The following is a 20199-nucleotide window of genomic DNA, read 5'->3' as shown; positions in this document are numbered from 1 at the left end:
TGTAATATTTTTGCTCTCCCCTCTATGGTATCAGCAGAAACACAATAAATGATTAATCCTTTTCCATCCAAAACAAAGACACTAGAGGGCAATGGTAGTCTGAAAATAAACTGGTTAGCCCATTTCTAGATACTTTGTCCTGGAGAACATACTAGAAAATTGTCACAGAGAGACCTCAATCTTGGCTCCAAAATAAATATTTCTGAGTTGCTGTTCACTATGGAAAACTATTACAGGCTTATAGTAGAGAAAATTAATTCACATCTAGAATCAAGTTATTTCAGGAGAATGAACAATCTAGAAATAAAGCAAATTTTAAAATACTTCAAAAATCCATGAAAGTTCATCCTTGTTTACAGGACTTTCTGACCCTTTCAGATTACATGTTCTTATGGCTATAATAAATATATATTTCAATTATAATAATTGCTTTAAATTACATTAATTGGATTGCATAGCTATGTAGAAGACTTTTGTAAAGAGTATTGGTATGAAGGGAATGTAGTATAACATCTTCCATATCAAATGTAGCTGGGCATAGATTGTTTATTCAACATCTTTAAACACCTGTATATTTCTGTATTCACAGAGCTTTCCTATAGTATTTCTACCCTGCTTGCATTGTTCTCTCTACCTCACACCTTAAAAACCAGAGGAGGGGAGGAGAAGAAAGAATTGAAGGCTGCAGTGACTCTTCCCAACCAAGAAATCTGAACCTCAGAGCAGGCTCCAAATGCACTGCAATCTGTGCTGTGAGAGCAGACCCAGATTTAGGTATGGACAATCTGCCACTGAGGGAGCCCCAGCTACAGCATCTCACATTGAGAAATAATGAAAGAACCTCCCACCAGAACTGTGGTTCCATGCTCAGCGTGCTGGTGACATGTCCCAGCGTGGGGACAGCAATTTCCCTGGAATGCTGTGCCCTAACTGCAGGCAGGGTGGCACTGCAGACAGGTGTGGTCCCCACTCAGTGGCACAGTGACAGTGCTCTCTTTCTGCATCCTGGCCTTGCCCCCCTGCACTGCATACTTGAAGGGCAGCCTGTAAGGAAATTTATTCTGTCTATGCTTCAGAGAATCCCCAAGCCAGCCCTGCAAGAAACCAGAGAGAACTCCATTCTACATTTCAGACCCAGAGCAGCTCTAAATGTCACTGCTGAGCAAAGCAAGAGACGTATTTCACTAGTGCTAAGTGAACTGATAGCAGAACCTTCTGAAGTAGGTCTGAAGACAACATGCAAAAAGACTCCTTATTCTAAATCATTTAAATCAATCTGTGCATGATCTCAATCATGCTTGCATTACTTTAATGGCTGGATTAATTCAAATCATGCTAAATAAAGTGCATACATAACACACCGAGAGACAAAGAAACATTAAACACACATATTAACAAGGGATGAGCTCTAGAAAGCTTATCAAGATTCACTTGGGATACATCCCTCAGAAGAAGGAGCAAACCTTTCTAAAGAGGAACAAGAGCAGAAAGTTTCTTCCTCCTGAAATAATTAAAAACATTGCTATGAATATAAAACAAGTCGAACAGGACTTACGGCATCTGTAAGAGCCGTGAGACAGTTGGCATCCCATTCTTCAGAGCTTCACAAGTCAGAATGGACTCCAACACTGACACTGCCAAAGAAAGAACAAGAATGAACACATTTTTGCACAGCAGGACAGCAAATGATTTAAAATGGACGTTTGGAACTGCTTGTGATGCTCCCCTAAGTATTGCATCAAGCAAGCAGTGATGAAGCTCTGTGGCATGTGGTTTTTATTATAGCATTACTATTACACATAGAAGCTTTTCAAGAATGTTAGACATGAGGCAAGGGAATCAAGGCATCTCATTACTTGCTAAACACTGCTTTGTCACTCAGCTAAAAAAGTTTTACTCATGCACCAGATATATTTGATGAAGAGCACATTTTCTATTTGACCAAATTGCTAATTCTTTCTGGCCACAGGGTGCAAAGATCTCAGGCTGCTATTTCACAGCCCTTCAGCTTAGGTAAAGTCTAAGAGTGCACCCAGGCAGCTGTGACTGAGACGTTCTGCACTGCATACTAACCAACAAACACTGATGGAGCAGGGGGGAAGCTCTCCACTGGAATGGTGTCTGGAGGTCTTCCATAGGTCATTTCATACAGTAAGTGTCCAAAGCAATGAACATCAACACCCTCTAAAGTCTGTGGGAGAACAAAAAAAAAAATAAAAGCACAACTCGTTAGTTTTTCACAACTGGTTAACCCAGTGATCTTGCATGTGAAGACAGAAAAGAGGAACCAGTAAGGCAGTTCCTAACCACAACCATTTCCCTGCATAACTGTAGCTCAGATGAAATCTTCACGCTACAAGCTACAGCAGCCTCTGTTGCCTTTCTGTACAAGATGGTACAAATGGGAGAGCAGTGTAGTCATGTCCTGTAAAAAGGTGTGAAGTAGTAAACTCTTCACAAAGCACTTTAGAGATCTACACACCAACAGAAGTCCCAACCAAGCACACTTTCCTGGCTAAGTCAAACAGCAAAGAATGAGATTCATAAAACAACCAACTGTCACTTTACGGGGAAGCAGATAAAAAGATGGGGAAAAATGCATACCAAACAAACCTAGGAGAGTCTCTTTTGCTCCTCCTTAGGTTTGTGTAAGCAGTACATACATGCTGAGCTCCCAGACAACATATTTCCAAGATTTCTGAATCATGTTTAAACAGAAGAGGTTCCTCTTACTGTAAGAGGCTTTGATGGCACTAACAGATTTGGACTAACCATGAACTTGTGATCATTTCTTTGACAACACAGTAGAACTTGTTTAGCAAGGTCAGCAAGCAGCTCTCTCATGATGCTGCACAGAATTTATTACAATGAGAGCCTAAAGGCAGGGAATGATGTTGCTGCAACAGGGCAAATTTGTTTTCATATTTTTGCAGTTAGATAAATATTTTGCTTTGCAAGCCTGCAGTCAAACAGACACCCCTCAAACAAATAAAAATAACCTTTGAATAGCTAGAATCTGCAAGCATCTGATCAATTTTCACAGTCCCCACCAAAGATAAGGCAGATTACTGCTCCCAGCTAAGCACAAGTAAATAGCTGTGCTCACTGTACAGACATGGAAGTGAAACTGTAGTAGACAATATGCAAATTCCTACGAAATACAGACCAGGGTGGAAAGAGATCTTAAAACAATTGCACTTTACCTCTATTTGTGCTAGCACTGTTGTCACAAAAACACTCACCCACATTCCCCCTCTACCAGCTTACCTTTGGCCTCAGCCTCACTCCAGTGTGCTGCCACAGAACTGCTGTGCAGCCAGACAGGGATTTGGGGGAAGCAGAAAAGCAATTTGATGGACCAAAGCTCGGATTAAAAAAAAGGGGCTTCAGAGAGGATTTTTTCATTCTAGTCAGTTCTCCACAAAGGTTGAGAACAAAGATTTGCATAAGAGTCAGATGAATTCCTTGTCTGAACCTTACATTAATTTTCCGAAACTGGGAAAAGTATGATCGATAAAATGATGGCAGTCCCAACAAGGAATTTTCTAGATCCAGTAACTTGCAGGTATCCCCATCCAGCATAACATTGGCAGAGTGAAGATGGCCATAAGGAAATCCCTTCTCATGGAGGAATTTTAATACCTGAAAAAAATTGAATAGAGAAGCACTATCACAAGATGCTCTGATGATCTCAAGATTGTAAAATCATCAACTTAAATGCTCCAATACTAAATACATAATAAATAAGGCCCCCATTTGGAATGCTCACTCAACTTGATCTTCTATCTACATCCTCTTTGGCTGACTATTCATTCCCATTTCACTGGTAGCACTTTTCACAAAACAAATATTTGATGCTGATCCTCAAAGCAGGCTTATGGACATCTCCCAAAGAGATCTGGAAACTAAAATTTAAAATTCTACTGAATATGATAGTTTGAGTAAAAAAAAAAATTAAAAAAACCACTAACAACCACAAATTTATGGTACATGTTTTCCAGGCTATGAGCTACTTCTTTCCCTTTTTACATAAGGAATAGACTATATTATCACCTCTCTCCCATTTAAGCTCCATACATACCAACTGCATTTTTGGGGGGGTCATAAATGGTCTCACACAAATATATCTAAATTCAACTCAGCAGATCTCAATTTACATTTAGCTTTGAAGTCTGCTGCTTATATAAAGCTTGTATACTCAGAAATTTGTCCGTTTTCTGTAGTTAGACCAGTTGGACTCCAAAATAATAAATCAAAAAAGCTAGCAAATAAAGAAAAACAAATTACCTCTAATATTTGCCTTCCATATGTTTTTATTTGCTGAAGTTCAAGACCTTGAATTTTTTTAGGATTGCAATACTTCTTCAGGAATGGGTCTTTTGGCTTTGCCTTTAAAAGAAATACACAAATCAAGTATCATGCCCAGAAAAGTCATTATTTGTCTTAGCTTGTTTAGCAATTGATGGCAAACACTTTATAAAAAACATGCATGGTCATTCCAGCATAAATTGTGCCATTTGACTTGGGGGTAGAGGGAAGATGTTACCTTATAAATAAGGTCCTTTAGTGTCCCTTTTTCACTGAACGGTCTAATAACCAGCGCTGAAGATTCATTGGCAGTGGCAAAAGTGATTTTGTAAATATAGGGATGCTACCAAAAGAAGAAACTGAAGGTAAATTTTAGATGATGATGGATTTTTTTAAAATCATTTGTGTTCAATTCACAAGTAAGAAAAGATCAGTCTGAATTGTATGAAAAGTAGTAATTGTCTGAAAAGTAGTAAATTGGATTCTGTCAGTGGCATGGAATAACTCAAGTTATTCAGTCTTAACCAGGAGTAAATGCAAAGAAAACTTCACAAAGACATTATTCAATTTAACATATAAATTAAAACAAAAAAAAACTATTTCAGCCAGTCTTTCACATGCTTAACATCCTTAAAGAGAGACTCCAGAGACTCCTTTTGTAGTCAAATGCCAGATTTTCAGGCAGAGATGTCTACTGGATTTATAATGCAGCATTTCACAGGAGCTTAAACTGTACGCCCTCCATTGCAGCTCTACTAAGATGCTCCTGCCTCGAGTCCGAAGAACTGAAAAAATAATGATGCTTGTTCCACTGCCTCACCCACTGCTGCCTGAGAATATCCCAGCTCACAGGTTGGCAATCACACCTAAACAGCACTATCCTAACAGCCTGAAGGTGTTGAGGAGATTAAATAAAAGCTCATGATCTCACAGTACTGCACAAGAAGAAAAAAGTCAAATCAACCACAACATTGAATCTCCTGTAATAATCCTGCAGGTTTATTACTTGTGCTGAGAACATCTTGCCTCATAGTATATGAGAAATGTAATTAAATGGTTTGCAAACCTTTAATGAAAGCAACTCTAAAATTACAAACTATGCCAACTAGGCTACATGTGCTTTTCCAAGATCAGTCCTTGACACACACTTTCATGCTAGCACAACTTAAAAATCTTCAGTACTCACAGAACAGGAAGAAAGAAGTTTCACAGCATACTGTAAGTCTCTGTCAGACAAGTATTTATCAGGGCCAAGATCAGCCTGGAAGAAAACAGGAAAAGAACAGCATCGTAATACATGCTGCATTCCATACAGAAAATGTGATCAATGTTCTACCTTGGCAAATTAGGAGACATGTTTGAAGGTATATTTTGAAGAGCAAGCAAGAAAATTACACACACAAAATGAAACCTGAAGAGGCTGAATAAGGCCATACAAACATCCTGACCATAAATAAGTATTACTGCCTCTTTCCTCCCACAGACCTGACATGCATTACTACCACTGAATGAACTTTGCCAACCCTAAATCGGGGGACTGTGTACATTAGGAACTGATAAGGCACCTTCTTCCTCTGCAGCAAGAAAAACTTCCCTCCTCCCACTAAAGCCTGCAGGCTTTAGTGACCTCCATGCTCCAGTGAAGTGTCACAAACAGCTGTTCTCACACAACCAACAGGGTAACACATTTCAGCACAGGAGCAAGAGCAATTCTCATTAAGGGAGCACTTCATGCCCCCCTCACCTATTAGTTTGTCAGTGGAACTAAAGATCTGAGTAGGAAAACCCATGACTTTAAAAAGGTCCATCTCATTATTTTTAGTGAGCACATTTATATTATGACCAACAGCCACATCATTACAAGAAAAGAATCCTGAGGTGCAGGTTTGGGAACAAATGACCAAGCACAGAAACTTCCAAACTGGATTTGCCACCAGAGGAAAGAAATACAAGAAATCCCACACCACACACCTACCTAAGGGCTTCCTCAAAGCCTGAGCTCTTCAATCTCTCTCCCCATCACTCACACATGGTAGTCAAAATCAAACTTTGAGGAAATTGAGAAAGACTTAAGAATGAAATTAAAGCATAGATACCCAGCTTAACACTAGCCGTTCCTTTGGTTGATTCTTAATTTTCATTAGGAAATATTTCTTACGTATTCGCCAACCTAAAAAAAGTAAAGAAAAAAGTGAGCAGGGGCTTTAATTAAACACTGCTAAATCACACAGCTTACAGGCAGGACAAGTCTGTAAGCAAAGACAGTATTGGAACCTCTCCTAGTTGGGGAAACAATCAGAGAAGTTTTCATGCACACATGCCCTTCTTACCTATATCTTTTAATGGTTCAACTACTTCCCACTTTGGCTCTGAGCGGAAGAACATTGAAACATGCTGTAAGGCAATTTCTGGAAAGAAAAAAAAGGAGACAAAGAGGGAGAAAAAGAAGAAAAAAATTAATGTATTTAAGACACTGTATAATGTAATTATCCACATATGAGGTAAGATCCAATGCCAGAAGGAAGCCTTCAGGAATTCAGACTAAAAGTCAGCAAAATCAATTTGAAAGGAAATCAGATAAACACACAGAGGGCATTTGCATTTTTAACTTGGTAACTCAAATCCAGAGAGAAAACAGAGAAAGCACTGCTTGGAAAACTTAGCTTCCCAATCTCCATTCTATCTGTACTGGATCTACATTTCCAAGTCTAAATCACAGCTCAGATTTCCCACACTAGGTGTACACAACATTAGAACATCAAATGTTCCTGCTGCATCTGTAAAAGTGCTTTTATCTCTTTGACATCCATCTATGTTGCTAAGCATAGTTTATGTAAACTCATTAGTTCTGTTTCACTATAGGTTATTGTGCCCTTTTCTGTGCAGGCAGAGGTATTTGGCCAGCTATCATGAGCCTTCATACATTTTGGGGGCCAAGGGGGAGGACACCCATCTGGTTAGTGAATTCTCCCACAGCTGGGAACACAACTGGTTTATTCATGAAGTGACTTGAGGGGAAATCTCAATGAGAAGTGGGGGGAAGAAAGGGAATCATGCCAAGGGAATCATGGCATAGAAATACAGCAAAAAGGTAAGGATGTGATGATCTCTCTGCATTGTATCTTCTTCCTTTAGAAATATGCTAGAAAAAAAAAGTGTAATAAATATCATCTCTCTGCTCCAGTGTTTAGGAAATGACAAACTGATGGTCTCTCTCAAGACCATAGGCAATTGATGTGTGTCACCAGCTTCCCAGCAACTTGCAGGAAAAACAATCTTGATGAAAGTGCTCAAAATTAACACAGAAATCACAACGCCTCCTTGAGAATTTAAACTGCTTGCTCAGCATTAGCCAGACAAACTGCATCCTTAAATAGTCACTAATAATTTACAACTCCTGCACAGTTTATCATATTGGGAAATGTTCTTTGCACTTTGAAGCTGAAGACACAAGAATGTTACATAAAGAGAGAGAAAATAGACAAGTGAAAAGGAAGCAGTGAGTTCCTGCTTCAGTAGGCTCTGCTTCTAAGAAAACAAGCTTTGCATTTTGCAAAGAGTTGGTTTGCCTATGAACTAAATTTGTGGAGTGGGTTTCATCACTAAGAGGAAGTTTTTTCAGTCTGTAAGACAAATATTTGTTGATATCCAATGGCTGAAGCTGAAGTAAGACAAATTCAAAGAAGAAACAGTTAGTAATGAAGAAACTGATCACTGGGATATCATTTTAAGGAATGCATTGACTTTCCAGTATCTGTGGGAAGAGGGTATCTGGCTTAGTCCAGCCTTGAAAAAGTACTCAACCTAGCTCAAACAATTAGTTCTAAATTAGCTCACACCCAAACCAAGGGCAGGAGCTAGACAAGATAACCACAATTTAACAAAACACTAAGCTAACAAACTTATCTCCACCTTACACTCTGACAGAAAAATTATTTCCCAAAAGCATCTCTTTTCATTTATTATGAATTATGAAAAGTAGATGTCACTCTCACCAACCCCCTCCTCCAAGTTCTGCTTATACAGATCTTGACCCTGTTAACTCCTCTGTGAAATAACTCAAATATTTATATTTGACAATCCCAGCAGGATCCATGCACAGAGCTGGAGAAGACTTATCATAAATAATCACATGCACAGTAGGATAATTTTGAAGATTGTTCCCCCCATGCTTCAGTGTAGATCCTGGCCAGCATTCACAGAAGATACACAGCACACACTGAAGTCAAAGTGAAGCACAGTTTTTTATTTTGTACTTACCAGTGTAATTTACAGAATAGCTGTTTGGGTCCAAGAATTTCTTTACCAGTTCACAGTTGGACAGTATGTGATGGGTGGTAATTACATCCAGGTAGGCCTGGAGGCCCTTCTGTCTTTCAGCAATGAATTCACGCTCCATATTTCCAATCAACTTTTTTGGAGGAAGAGGTAGACTTAGAGTTGAGATCTTAAAAAGAGAGGAAAAATTACTAACCTTGCTCTCAAAATAAAGGATATAAAGCTAGCAACCCAGAAAGCAGAAGTTTCTCCGCAGCAAGCTAACTACTGGATAACTCTCTTTGTACTGTGTATGTACAAGCTTTTCTACTTTTCCTAAGCACTGTTATCAGAGTCAGATGACAGCTCACATCCCACTGTGAAGGGATTAGCAAATGGAACAGCACTGAAAATACAAGGAGACAAATTTTTGCTAGTGAGTCATACATTTAAGATCATTACCTGAAACTTTCAGATACTAAATAGCTACAATTTTCAGCCAGGTTCTTTCCATGATGTACTTCTGCCACAGCCCAAAAACAATTCACACCTGATCATTTTTTCTGGATAAGATTTATGCTTTCTTATTTCATCAAGTGCAGATTAGTAACTTTCATCTGCCTCTATGTATCTGTAGGTAATGTTAAGGCCTATTAGTATTTTAAATATGTAATTTCTAATACAGTGCAGATTTCCATTTTATCTTCTGAATTTGTTCCTGTACATTTTTTAAACATCTATACATCCTTCAACCCAGAAATAGCTGCAATCTACCAGGGGATGTACACTAATTGTATTACACTGACACAAGAGATCCAAAACTTAAGGGAAAAAAAATCAGAGAAATCCTTCAAAATAGGACAATGGAAAAAATTCAAAGCCTTGTGTAACTCAGATCAAAGAGATGATCTTTGGTGTTTAGATTCAATTACGTCATGTGAATTGCCAGAGTACATTTTTCGTGCTGTTAACACATCGTTGTCCTGCAGATCAAAGCACCTGCCTTGGGTAAGCTGAATCTCCCTGGGAGTTATCTTTAAGAATTGTGTGTTGCAGGAATCAATTAAACCAGATGCAATAACCTCATTTCTAAAGCAAACAGTTCACCAGGGAGAAGACTGGGACTTCTGGTGTTTGAACAACTTTCATTTTAACTAGTTGAAAAAGCAACAGATTAGTACAACAAACTGGGGCAGAAGGAGCATTCCCTTTCCTTTCTACCTCCTTCATTTGAACACAGGAATTGTCCTCTGCTAACTTTAGTACTTCTCCTACTTCTCGTTTTCTGACTTCAAATTATGGACTGGAAAAGAACTATAACTATGTCTGAATTACAGAAACTATTAATAAAAACCAGGAAAAAACTAAAAGCAACCATATATCACTTACAGCCAGTAATTCAGCAAATTAGTTTTAGCACCAGAGGCAAACAGAACTCTTTTGGCAGACCACTCATTTCAATTAAAAACTGAGTTTCTAAACAAGAACCGTGTCCTTTTCTAGAATTATTCACTTAAAAAGCATGTCAAATCATCACCTTTACCTTCTTGACCTGACAACTAGCTACCATCAGAGAGAAACTGACTCTAATTCACATGTTTTCCAACACTATAATTTGTTTTAAAACTTATAAATCAGACTTCTACTATTTTTCAACAGAAAGTAACATTCAGGCCCAGGTTTTTGCAGCTATCTGCCAAAACACACAGCACAGCACAGCAAGAACACTCCAGCACAGAAGAGCACCTCACTGAGGGCCTGACCTTGCACAGACCTCACATGCTTTCAGACACCACTTCTCAGCTCACCACTGGAGCCAGGATGGGAAGAACCTGGGAATTAACATTCTTATCTTCAAACCACAGCCTGCTCAGGAATGTCTGTTCAAAAGCTGCAATAAAATGCTTCACAAAAGCCAGATATCTTGCTGTGAATTCCAGTACTTCCAGTACCAGCACTTCACTTGACAAAACAGAAGAATGATCTCCACTGATCTCTGTCAAATAAGTCAAGAGGAAGAAATGCAGAACTGACTGGAAGAAGTTTTTCAATCTGGTACAACTGAGAGTTCAGGGAACCTGTCTTGAAATTTTCTGATACAAATAAGAGTTACATATATATATATTTCATTTTTTTCCAAGGTATTTGTCAGGACTGCATTCCCTAGCCTGGACAATTTTTAAATTATCAGTCCTTACTAGAGGTAGTACTAGATTAAGAACATAAAATTTGCATTCCAACTCAATTGCAGCTGTGCTCACACACATCCACACAAACAGACAGAAAGGTCAAGAATGCCACAAGAACTTGGAGAACTTGGGCTTTACACCCAAAAGAAGTTCCATCAGTTCTTCCAGCAGATCTTTAGCTTTGAAGGAAAAAGATTAGGGTTTGGTATCTTCTTATTTGTTTGGAGTTCTGTTTGTTTACTTTAATTTCAATATTCACAAGATAAGAGCCTAAAGAGTTTTGAAACACGTCAAGGGACCTGAATATTTTGATGGAATATTGTTGTTTAGAGTTTTGGATGGAAGCATCTGAGAAATGTTGTGTTGTCTTAATGGATGAGGAAAGTTCAGCTCCAGCATCATAAAGAATAATTTATAAAAAACTCTGAAACAGTGGGAGAAAAGAGCCACTGGAGGGGACCAACTGCTAATGGCCTGCTAATTTAGCCACCCTCTCATATTCTCCCATTAAAGTTAGAGGTACATTTTGGTAATTCTTTTTAATGTTTTCCAGTCATCCAAGCAGCTGACATTTTTGTCCTGGGTCTTAGTTTCTCTTGTTTCAAATTTCCCCTTTGTCCCACTCTGACAGCAAAGTCGCTGTCAGATAATTCTCTGGACCCTCCACTTTTATCATTCACCTCTATTTCAGATAAAAAGGCTTTTCCTTTCGAACTCCATCACACATAACCTATTTACCTTCACTTAATACATTTTCCACATAGGCCTAATTTTGCAGTACCTGTCATTTCTGGATTTTAAGTCATAAAGGTTCATTGCCTTCTCTACTAAAGCTGCCTCATTTGAAAGGTAAATGAGAAGGCAACAAATCCTTTTCATGCCTTAACACATTCTGTTCCCCATGGTTAAGAGCAGCTTGTTAAAGGTGGCTGCAAAGTGAACTCTTCCTTCTCTTTAAAACTTTCACAAATTTTTTTTCTCTGTGATCTCCATCAAAACTATGGTTAGACCACAATGACCCCAAGGTACTCTGATGACCAGTACCATCTCAACTCCTTGTGTTCCCATGGGTGTTTGTCTAATTTTAGATCTTGGATGTCTCTGGTGCAGGAGACACCTCTGATTGCATTTATTCAGCACATCATAGAGAAGGTTTCTAGGTCATGATAAAAGTTCCTACGTGCTACTGCACATTTAACAGAACAATTCCACAAGGCAATAATAGGAATAATTCTGCAAGGCAGCCAGCCTGCATCTGTTGAATTATGACTGATTTGCCCTGACCCACCTGCAGCAGAGGAAGCAGTCACAGTGGGCTCTCAGAGCACACAAATCAACACCCTTGCAGGGTTTTGCTCACCAAGGTTCATCAAGCAGATAGTTGATTTGATTTGGGGAGGAGAGAGGAAGTGGAAGAAGTATTAAGCTCTTGAATTCATGAAAACACTTAACAAGGGAAAAATTTTAAAGTCACAAAAATCTATCCTCAAATTGTGTCGTTCACTTTTTATCCCGTTTGCCCAGTATGGAAATCTCAAGTAAAGAGTTTTTCTCCTGTAGATATTAATCACTGCTGCTTCCCCCCTGTTCCCAAACACACTCACACTTCTGCTTTTTCCCACACAAACTAAAAAGAAAGAATTGTCCTAAAAAGCAGAAGAAAACACACAGTAAGTCCAGTGTCTGACCAAGGAACACTCCTCAGTGACACAGAAAACCATCACATGAGAAGCAGCATCTGGTAGTGCTTTTAGAGGAATATAAATAATGAGACACATAGCACTTCAATGCTGAATTTATAAGGTTGGTATGTGCCTTGGCTTTCTCCAAATCAAAGGAGGAACAAATAAAAACACATAAAACCGGAACAAGTCACAGGACTGAAGGGAAAGATTCAGTATCTGCCAATTTCCTCCACTTCTATATAAATTGATCCTGTTGATGTTAAAAGTCAAATTTTATAAGAGAAAACTTAAGGGTGAATAAGTACACATTCATGTTACATTTGAAGTCACAGTTTCTCTTTACAGCTAGGCAAATCCTTTTATTTTTTCACCACAATATATAAAAATATCACAATTCTGAATATATTCTTCCAATGACATTTTTTATTCATATATGAAGAGTGAAAATTACCTGCAGACTATTATTCAACAAGTCAAAGTCACTATATCGCCTCACAATCTGTAAAATAAAATAAAAAGTTCAGGAAAAATTACTTTTTCCATTAGAATTTTACTCCTCAAAGTCCCATCAGAGAAAATTAATTCCCTTTTACAATCATCTTCTTTTGCAATTTTTCTACACATGCCTAACTGCTGGATTTATGTCACATTGCCAGAGAGCAAAAAAGAGTCTTTAATCACAACTTGATCAGACAGAAAATGCATTTCTAAAAATTATCTTAAAACAGTACTTGTGAGCAAAGTTGTCTGCAAAAAAGGCATTTTTGCCATATTAGATGGAAAAACTTTTCACACTCATCTTCATTACTACTTCTTGGTCTCGTATAAGCAGAGCTGTGATTTTAGCACTGAGAAAGGCGAACTGGAATTTCAGATTTTAAAACTCTGGTTGTACCAACACACAGTAGAAACACATGACAGGCATTTTTCCTGGAATATTCAGAATAGCAGCAGACAACATGCCTTCTGTAGCTGGCAGCAATACTGTTTTTCTCTTAGTTTTGACCAAAAGAATTCAAGCACTTCACGTTCTCAATTTCAAATCAACATTTCTCTTTCCAGCTCAAATTTTAAAAGCTAGGAATAGGCAATTTTCAAACTTTTCCTAAAAAAAGAATCCTGGTTACATGAACTACAACTTAAGAAATTACCTGCCAGCTGTTTTCTGTTGAAACTCCTCTCTGGACACGGATTATGTATTCCTAATAAAAGGAAAAAATCATTAGAAATGAGAACTAATGAGCTGAAGAAAGTTATTAGGCACTTCTTCAAATAAGACAACTAGCATTCAAATGCAGAAAATTCAGTTCCAGCATCTTGGGGAATGTCAGAGCTGGGTTTGCTCAGACCATCCCTAACAGTTGCTCTGTTCTGCTTTCCCAGCAAAGAAGACTGAGGAGAGTTCCAGGAACTTGCACACTTGCGGAGCACTCGAGGGGTTTAATTTAATTTAGTTACAGAAAAAGACAGCAAATTGAAGATGTCACAAACCAAGACACATAACTGTGAAATTAGAACTGGAGTGTCTATTTTCAGAAAGTCAACCTGACATGGTCCTTCCATATTCTTTCCTCTTACCCATTTGAAATCATAATTATGGTATCTTCCTGCAAAACAAGAAGCCCAAATCCTCATAACTAGTAACATATATCCACAGAGCTGATAACATTTAACCAGTGTAATTATCTTTGGAAACTGTGTGACAGAAATCAATTAATGGGACACCTGGAAACCCATATTCACCAGTAATGTGGTTTTTCTTGTTTTGTGGCCATTGCTGCATTTTGGGAAGAGGCTACTTCACATACAGACAAAAAATTGCAGCAACTGCTTATTCATCAAGTCTCAAAGGAACATTGGCCGTTCCTCTGAAAAGCACACCAGTGATGATTCACCATGTGCAGTCATTCATCTTTTCTAGGATTTTGGAAGAAGCTGAGTTATTGCTCAATTCCTTGTAGCACTTGCTCTTTTATCCAGTGATTGTCATTTTCTATTGAGCACCAAGAGAGGCAGAACACAAATTCATTAAACAACCATCAAAGCATCTTATTGCACACAACCACTCTGGTCAACACAGCTCTTCTGGAGACCCTTGTGATAAACAACTTGGGACACACATCTTCTCACAGTAAGATTATATTAAAAAAAAAAAAACAAACATATTTGGGCCACAACTATTTTTCCCCACACTTACTTGAGCATTTTCCCATTCCATCCATATCTGCTTTTGTGGCCTAATGCACGAATGAAGTTTCTTTTTTATGTCACAGGGTTTCCAACTGGAAAGAGCAAACACTCTCCAGGTGTGGCCCTTAGCTCTGTCTGTAAGGAAGAGCCAAGTCCCCATCACAGGCTCTCCATCAGCACACACCATAATGAATTACTGTCCAACTCAGCACTACCCTGTCAATACAACTAAGGAAAAAGCCTAAATGGTCTTCTGAGTTGGTTGAGGGCCTTCTTCCTCAAAGCTGGTAATGAGAATGAAAGTCAAAAAACAGCAATAGTAGAAAGGCCAGGATAAGAAATACAATCCCATTCCCAGTATCTGCCATGGCTACACATAATCAGCAGAGCACAGGATGCTGAGTTCCAGTGAGAAGCTGATACTTCCTATTGCCTCCATGTGGCAACAAGCTTGTCCTGGGATTATAATTAGCACCACTGATATATGTTTCCCATAGGACCAGAGAAGAGCTTTCAACTCTTCAAGTCCAAATGCACAAAAGCCTTTATTTCTCTGCCAAATTCTGGGTTAGTTAGGGAAAAAAAAAAAACTGAATTACAACAATCTTCTTCTGAGACAACCTGATAGTGGGACTGAGACTGTGCCCATAGGAAATAAATGAAAGCATAAGGAAAACAGAGGCACACTCGGGATCATTTCTGTTTAGCAGCATCATCAAATGTAGGAAAACAGGGTGGAAATGCCTTCAGAAAAAGCTAGTAATTACCAGAGTTCACGCCTGCAAACAATTGTAGGCATCAGCAACCAGGCTCAGGGAGTCTATGTTAGCTACACTCATGTAGAAATTCCCATGGCATCTTTCACTCCTACATGAATAGCTCAGAATTTTTCCTATGACTCAGTTTACCAAATAACTTCAAAGGAGCCCTAACAGCTGCTGGTTGGGAAATAAAGGTCTCAGCTTGCAGCAGAGAGATGACCTGCTGCTCTGCTTTGCCCATGGACAGCAAGGTCACTGTCAGCAGCAGCCTCCAACAGGACAGGCCACAAAACCATTCCTAAAACACAAACCACACCTCCACAAAACCATTCCTAAAACACAAACCACACCTCCACAAAACCATTCCTAAAACACAAACCACACCTTCACAAAACCATTCCTAAAACACAAACCACACCTGCACAAAACCATTCCTAAAATTCCCTGGCTCCCTCCGCACAGGTAAGGTTTGTACATCCACTGCTCTTCCTGTCAGTACTGCCAAACCACTTCATGACACAACCTTGAAATTCCTGCAGCAGCTCAAAATACATCTTAAAAGATGCCAAGCAAAGCAGTTTTACCTATGGGATCATTTCCTGGCTGCTCCAATTAGTCAAAAAAAGCTGAAATGGGTGCTGGGAGGAGGAGGATGGGAGCAGGGAAAGATGTGTGACCCCAGTTGCACACTGTCATTTCCTAAAATCTCTTCCTAGTACTACAGAGTTCTGGATAGAGTTTGTGAAAAGGAATATTTTCCAAATAACCACATGGATCAGTGACAACTACACTGCATTTCTCCAATCCTTTGCTGATAACAGTTTCACACTCACTGCGTGGGATTAATGTTATCCTGAACTTACCCATTTTCAGGCAGAGCCAAGATTTAGGTGGTTTGGTTTTTTGGTTTTTTTTTCTCCCCAAAAGTCACCAAGATTAGTCCCTAGTGCTCCAGCACTTATTAAAACATTATCAACAGTAACTCAGAGCTACTCAGCAAAATTTGGTTAACATTCCTGGGTGAAAATTGCAAAGCAAAGCACTCCAAATGTTTAACAATTGCTCTTTATCACCATTCCTGGTTTTTGAAACAGGAAGCAAACAGGAAAGAAGGCTTTTGCAGAGACAAAATCGGAAAAAAAAAAGTGGTGAGTTAAGAGATTCTTATAATAAAATGTAGAGTCTCAACAATATTGGGTAATACATTCTTTTTCCCCAAGCAAATAGTCTCTAAATTTCCAGCTCAGGATAGTCAGTCTCTTTTTCCACAGATTTCTGCTTTATATCTGTTTAATCCAACAGGCTTGAAAAGCCAACCATTATAAAGATCCAGGTCACCTTCAGGTCACATCAACTAAAAGTTTGAAAGAGCTTTATTTTATAAGCATTAAAGAGAGGAAAGCCTAATTAAGCATGAATACAATCCCTGCTTAAGTAGGCTGGATTGGAACAATTTCTAGTAAGAAGCTCTTTTAAATGTTTATTTAGAAAATCTCCCATGTGAAAAGCAGCAACAACATCAGGAGAGCTGCTCAGCCTCAGAGGCCTCTCTGTTACAGGGCCCAGTATTTATTTGCTATTGCTCAACTGCCATTGAGCCCACGTGAGGTAGGAGCAGCAGCAGTGGTTGGTGTCTCCCCTCTTTCTAAACAATTCAGGTGTGTGTGTGTCTGTGCTGCACCATTCACACTCTGTATCCTCCTGTAGTAATGAGTCAGCCATTCAAGAAGTGAAAGCTATGAACTAGGACAACTGCAGGGAAAAATAGGACACACTTCTACATGTAATGAAAACTTAGTGAACATGAAAAGCTTTGGAGAGAGATGAGAAATCAGTGCTCTGCATCACTGTGACCTTCACCAGAAAGGCAAATTACTCACTATTTTTCAGGAAATACTCAGTAGTCAACAAATATATTCTAATTAGGGTTTACTAAAGTACAATATGGAAACTAATATTTTGACTACAATCTTCACAGGACCTACAAATGCAATACTAATTTAGTAAGATCACCAGTGGAAACCGTATGTTTGGAATATTTAAAATTAAGTGTAATGAAAGCGCCATCTTTTGTAAACTCAGGCTGGAGAAGAGGTGGGAGGTAATCGAGTTTACTGACTAAATCCAGGGGAGGAACCGCATTTCTGAAACCTCAAACAAGTGAACTGTGACAGTTCCCTGTGTAATGCCATGTCTATAAGTAACTTCATGTTTGTTTTTTTCCAAAGTGAATGCAGCCTTGAAAAGACTGAATTCCTTGTAAAGCAGATGTGCAAAATCTTTTACAAGCTTTTAAACTAAACCCTACAGTCCTAGAAATATGTGGCTCCATTTTTCCATTTGGAACAATAAAGGAAAAATATAAATGCTTTTTCAATGTTTTTCTAATCTAACAGCCATGAGTGTCAACATTCATCATAGCTTAAAGAAAACTAAAAACCCTGAAAGATTGTTAGGAGAGGGATTTATTTCAGCTGTTCATTTCCAAATGCCTTTAAGACAACAATGTACTGTATCAAAGCTGGCTGTTTCACTACTTCAATTTCAAAATATGAAACACATGAAAAAGGAAAATTACTTCAGAAAAGAATTGAGAAATGTTCAGAAGAACATGTACAACTCACCAGTAGTTTTAGTGCTGAACAGACTTGCAGGTACAGTTCTTAATAAGGAAAATGTCTGATATTCATGGAAGAAAATAGCATCCTATTTTAAGGCTTAGAAAGACACCACTATTAAATGGTGAACACACAGATGAAATATTGCAATATGAGGCAAGTTTAACAGCCAAAATTTATTAAAGCTTTAGTGCTGAAATTGCCTCTGTTTTCAGAACACAACATTTGGCATCAAGATGAGACACTTGCAAATGGCTTAGTATATTGGATGTAATCCTGCTCCTATTAAAGTCAAGGAATGCAACAAAACTTCATTTTCTACAGAAGGGTTGGTACACAGACCTACAAAGGGACTGACTCATGGCTGTGGAAAGGTGCCCAACACACCCCTGGAGTTACACAGTTACTCTCCCTGATGCAGTGCTGGTGGCTGAAGCATAAAGAAGGAGACAAAATGAAACTGACTGGGCTTGCTCTTGTAATTTCAAGTCCCTTAGGTGAGATGCCACTGGAATGCATCTGCAATATGTATTTTTTTGGCTTTCAAAATGAAAAGGACTCCATAAACATCACATTATAGAATTAATTGTATTTAAAGTGCACATTCCAACAAAACTCAGATTGCTTGTAACACACTTAAGCAGAAGAAACAACTTCTGCAAACATAGAAAGGCATCGTTTTCCTCTTCCAATTATGACTGGAAATACACAGAAAGAAAACCTCAGTGAACAATTTCTTTGTTGCAATACAAAACCATGGAGATTATGTTCCAGCTCAGATGAACTAAGTCCAGTAAGATCTCCTGAGCTCTTCTGACTTGAACGAAGCTTGCTGAGCCTGTGAGCCTGTCAGGTAATTTGGCAGTTGGCTCCCTAGCAATCTAAAAACCCATTTATGGGGGGTTGACATACTCTTACTAAGCAAAAAGTGCAAATCCCCAAAAGTCCATAGTAGCTTAATCCCTTCTGAGGTTTCTGGAGAATTCAGGTAAGAACATAGTAGTGTCAGGTTTTGTTTTCAGTTTTGTTTCTTTTAGTTTCACCTTCAGCCTCAGGAAACAGAAACTCAGCCTCTGCCAAGTACAGCCCTTGATTCAATGCTATGAAGTTTACACTTACCCAGTCTGTTGTACTAAATTTAAATTAACAGAAACTGCTTAGAACAATACACAAGCAAACTATTCATTAGACACAAGCTTTGGTCTTCTGTGTGATATTTCACCATGTCTACAGAGCTTTTCCTGAAATTCTTCACCTTTTCCTTAGCTGTTTTTCAGAATACTGGCTATTTTCAGCACCAACAGAAGGTTTACATAATTAGTAGTTCAGTTGCCATGTTAAAGTTGCACCTAAACTCAGCCTAAGCCATCTTCATATGAGTGCTTTCAGAAGCTATGATCTACAGGAAAAAAAATACAAACCCAAGTTTAAAACAACTCTTTCAACACTAAACAACATTTTAAAATCTTAATATATATAATCCTGACAAAAGAATAAAAAAAAATTTCATGGCTGCCTTTGCTTTAGAACAGGCCTAGTTCTCCAAACATTAGTTTGGGATAAAGGATTTTATGGATCTACATCTTTTGAAGATACCACTTTGAGGTGGAATGAAGAACAAAACTGAAAAGCATTCATTTAATGACAATCTACTTTCTTCTAGCTATAATTTAACAAAGTAAAATACAGTTTTCAGACCCCACAAAAACACTTCAACCCTTATTTCTTAGAAAGGCTTCATTTACACACTTCTTCAAAGACAAGGATTTATTTCTGCAGCTTATTTTGAATCAGGGAAGTTCAAATCAGGGACACCATCACCCACCAATAAACAAGCTATTCACACACCAGGGACATAAGATGAAGTATCTGAAATGACAGAATAGTCCACTTACATCAAATAAGAAACCAAGTCTCTGTTAATGGCTTCCTGTATTTTGTTATCCCACACTGGCTCTGTATAAACCATCTGTGCTACACACACTTCAAGCCATCTTTCAGCTATCAACAGGGCTTCTGCAGTAAAACAAACAATTACTAATAGATGTATCTTAGAGACAGATTTTAACTCAAAAGGCACAGTGCTCCAGCATTCTGTTATTAAGAAAAGATCAGAAGAAAACAGCAGAGAATTTTCCTGCACAACTGTTAGGAACAGAATACAGAGATGAAAGAGGGGGCTATCGCACTC

At 38.5% G+C, this 20199-nt stretch overlaps 1 protein-coding gene across 13 annotated transcripts in view; it reads right to left on the bottom strand.

Annotated features, from left to right (window-relative positions):
• Nucleotides 1-20199, bottom strand: part of PXK (PX domain containing serine/threonine kinase like) — a 33172-nt gene that overhangs the window by 11184 nt on the left and 1789 nt on the right. For all 13 annotated transcript variants that reach the window (XR_004981087.2, XR_004981091.2, XR_004981086.2 and 10 more), the window contains exons 2-12: nt 13591-13641; nt 12891-12938; nt 8569-8755; nt 6639-6716; nt 6405-6478; nt 5495-5569; nt 4547-4651; nt 4288-4389; nt 3481-3642; nt 2074-2191; nt 1556-1634 (exon numbers count right to left, since the gene is read on the bottom strand). Coding sequence is in view for 8 of the 13 variants with exons in the window: in XM_036391328.2 (XP_036247221.1) it covers nt 1556-1634; nt 2074-2191; nt 3481-3642; nt 4288-4389; nt 4547-4651; nt 5495-5569; nt 6405-6478; nt 6639-6716; nt 8569-8755; nt 12891-12938; nt 13591-13641 (1079 nt within the window). In the remaining 5 variants the exon portion in view is untranslated. The remainder of the gene's footprint in view (nt 1-1555; nt 1635-2073; nt 2192-3480; nt 3643-4287; nt 4390-4546; nt 4652-5494; nt 5570-6404; nt 6479-6638; nt 6717-8568; nt 8756-12890; nt 12939-13590; nt 13642-20199) is intronic.

Source organism: Molothrus ater, chromosome 11 (genome assembly GCF_012460135.2).
Source record: "Molothrus ater isolate BHLD 08-10-18 breed brown headed cowbird chromosome 11, BPBGC_Mater_1.1, whole genome shotgun sequence".
Taxonomy (NCBI): domain Eukaryota; kingdom Metazoa; phylum Chordata; class Aves; order Passeriformes; family Icteridae; genus Molothrus; species Molothrus ater.
The sequence above is the reverse complement of the archived record's forward strand: the minus strand, read 5'-3'. Positions and strand labels throughout refer to the sequence as shown.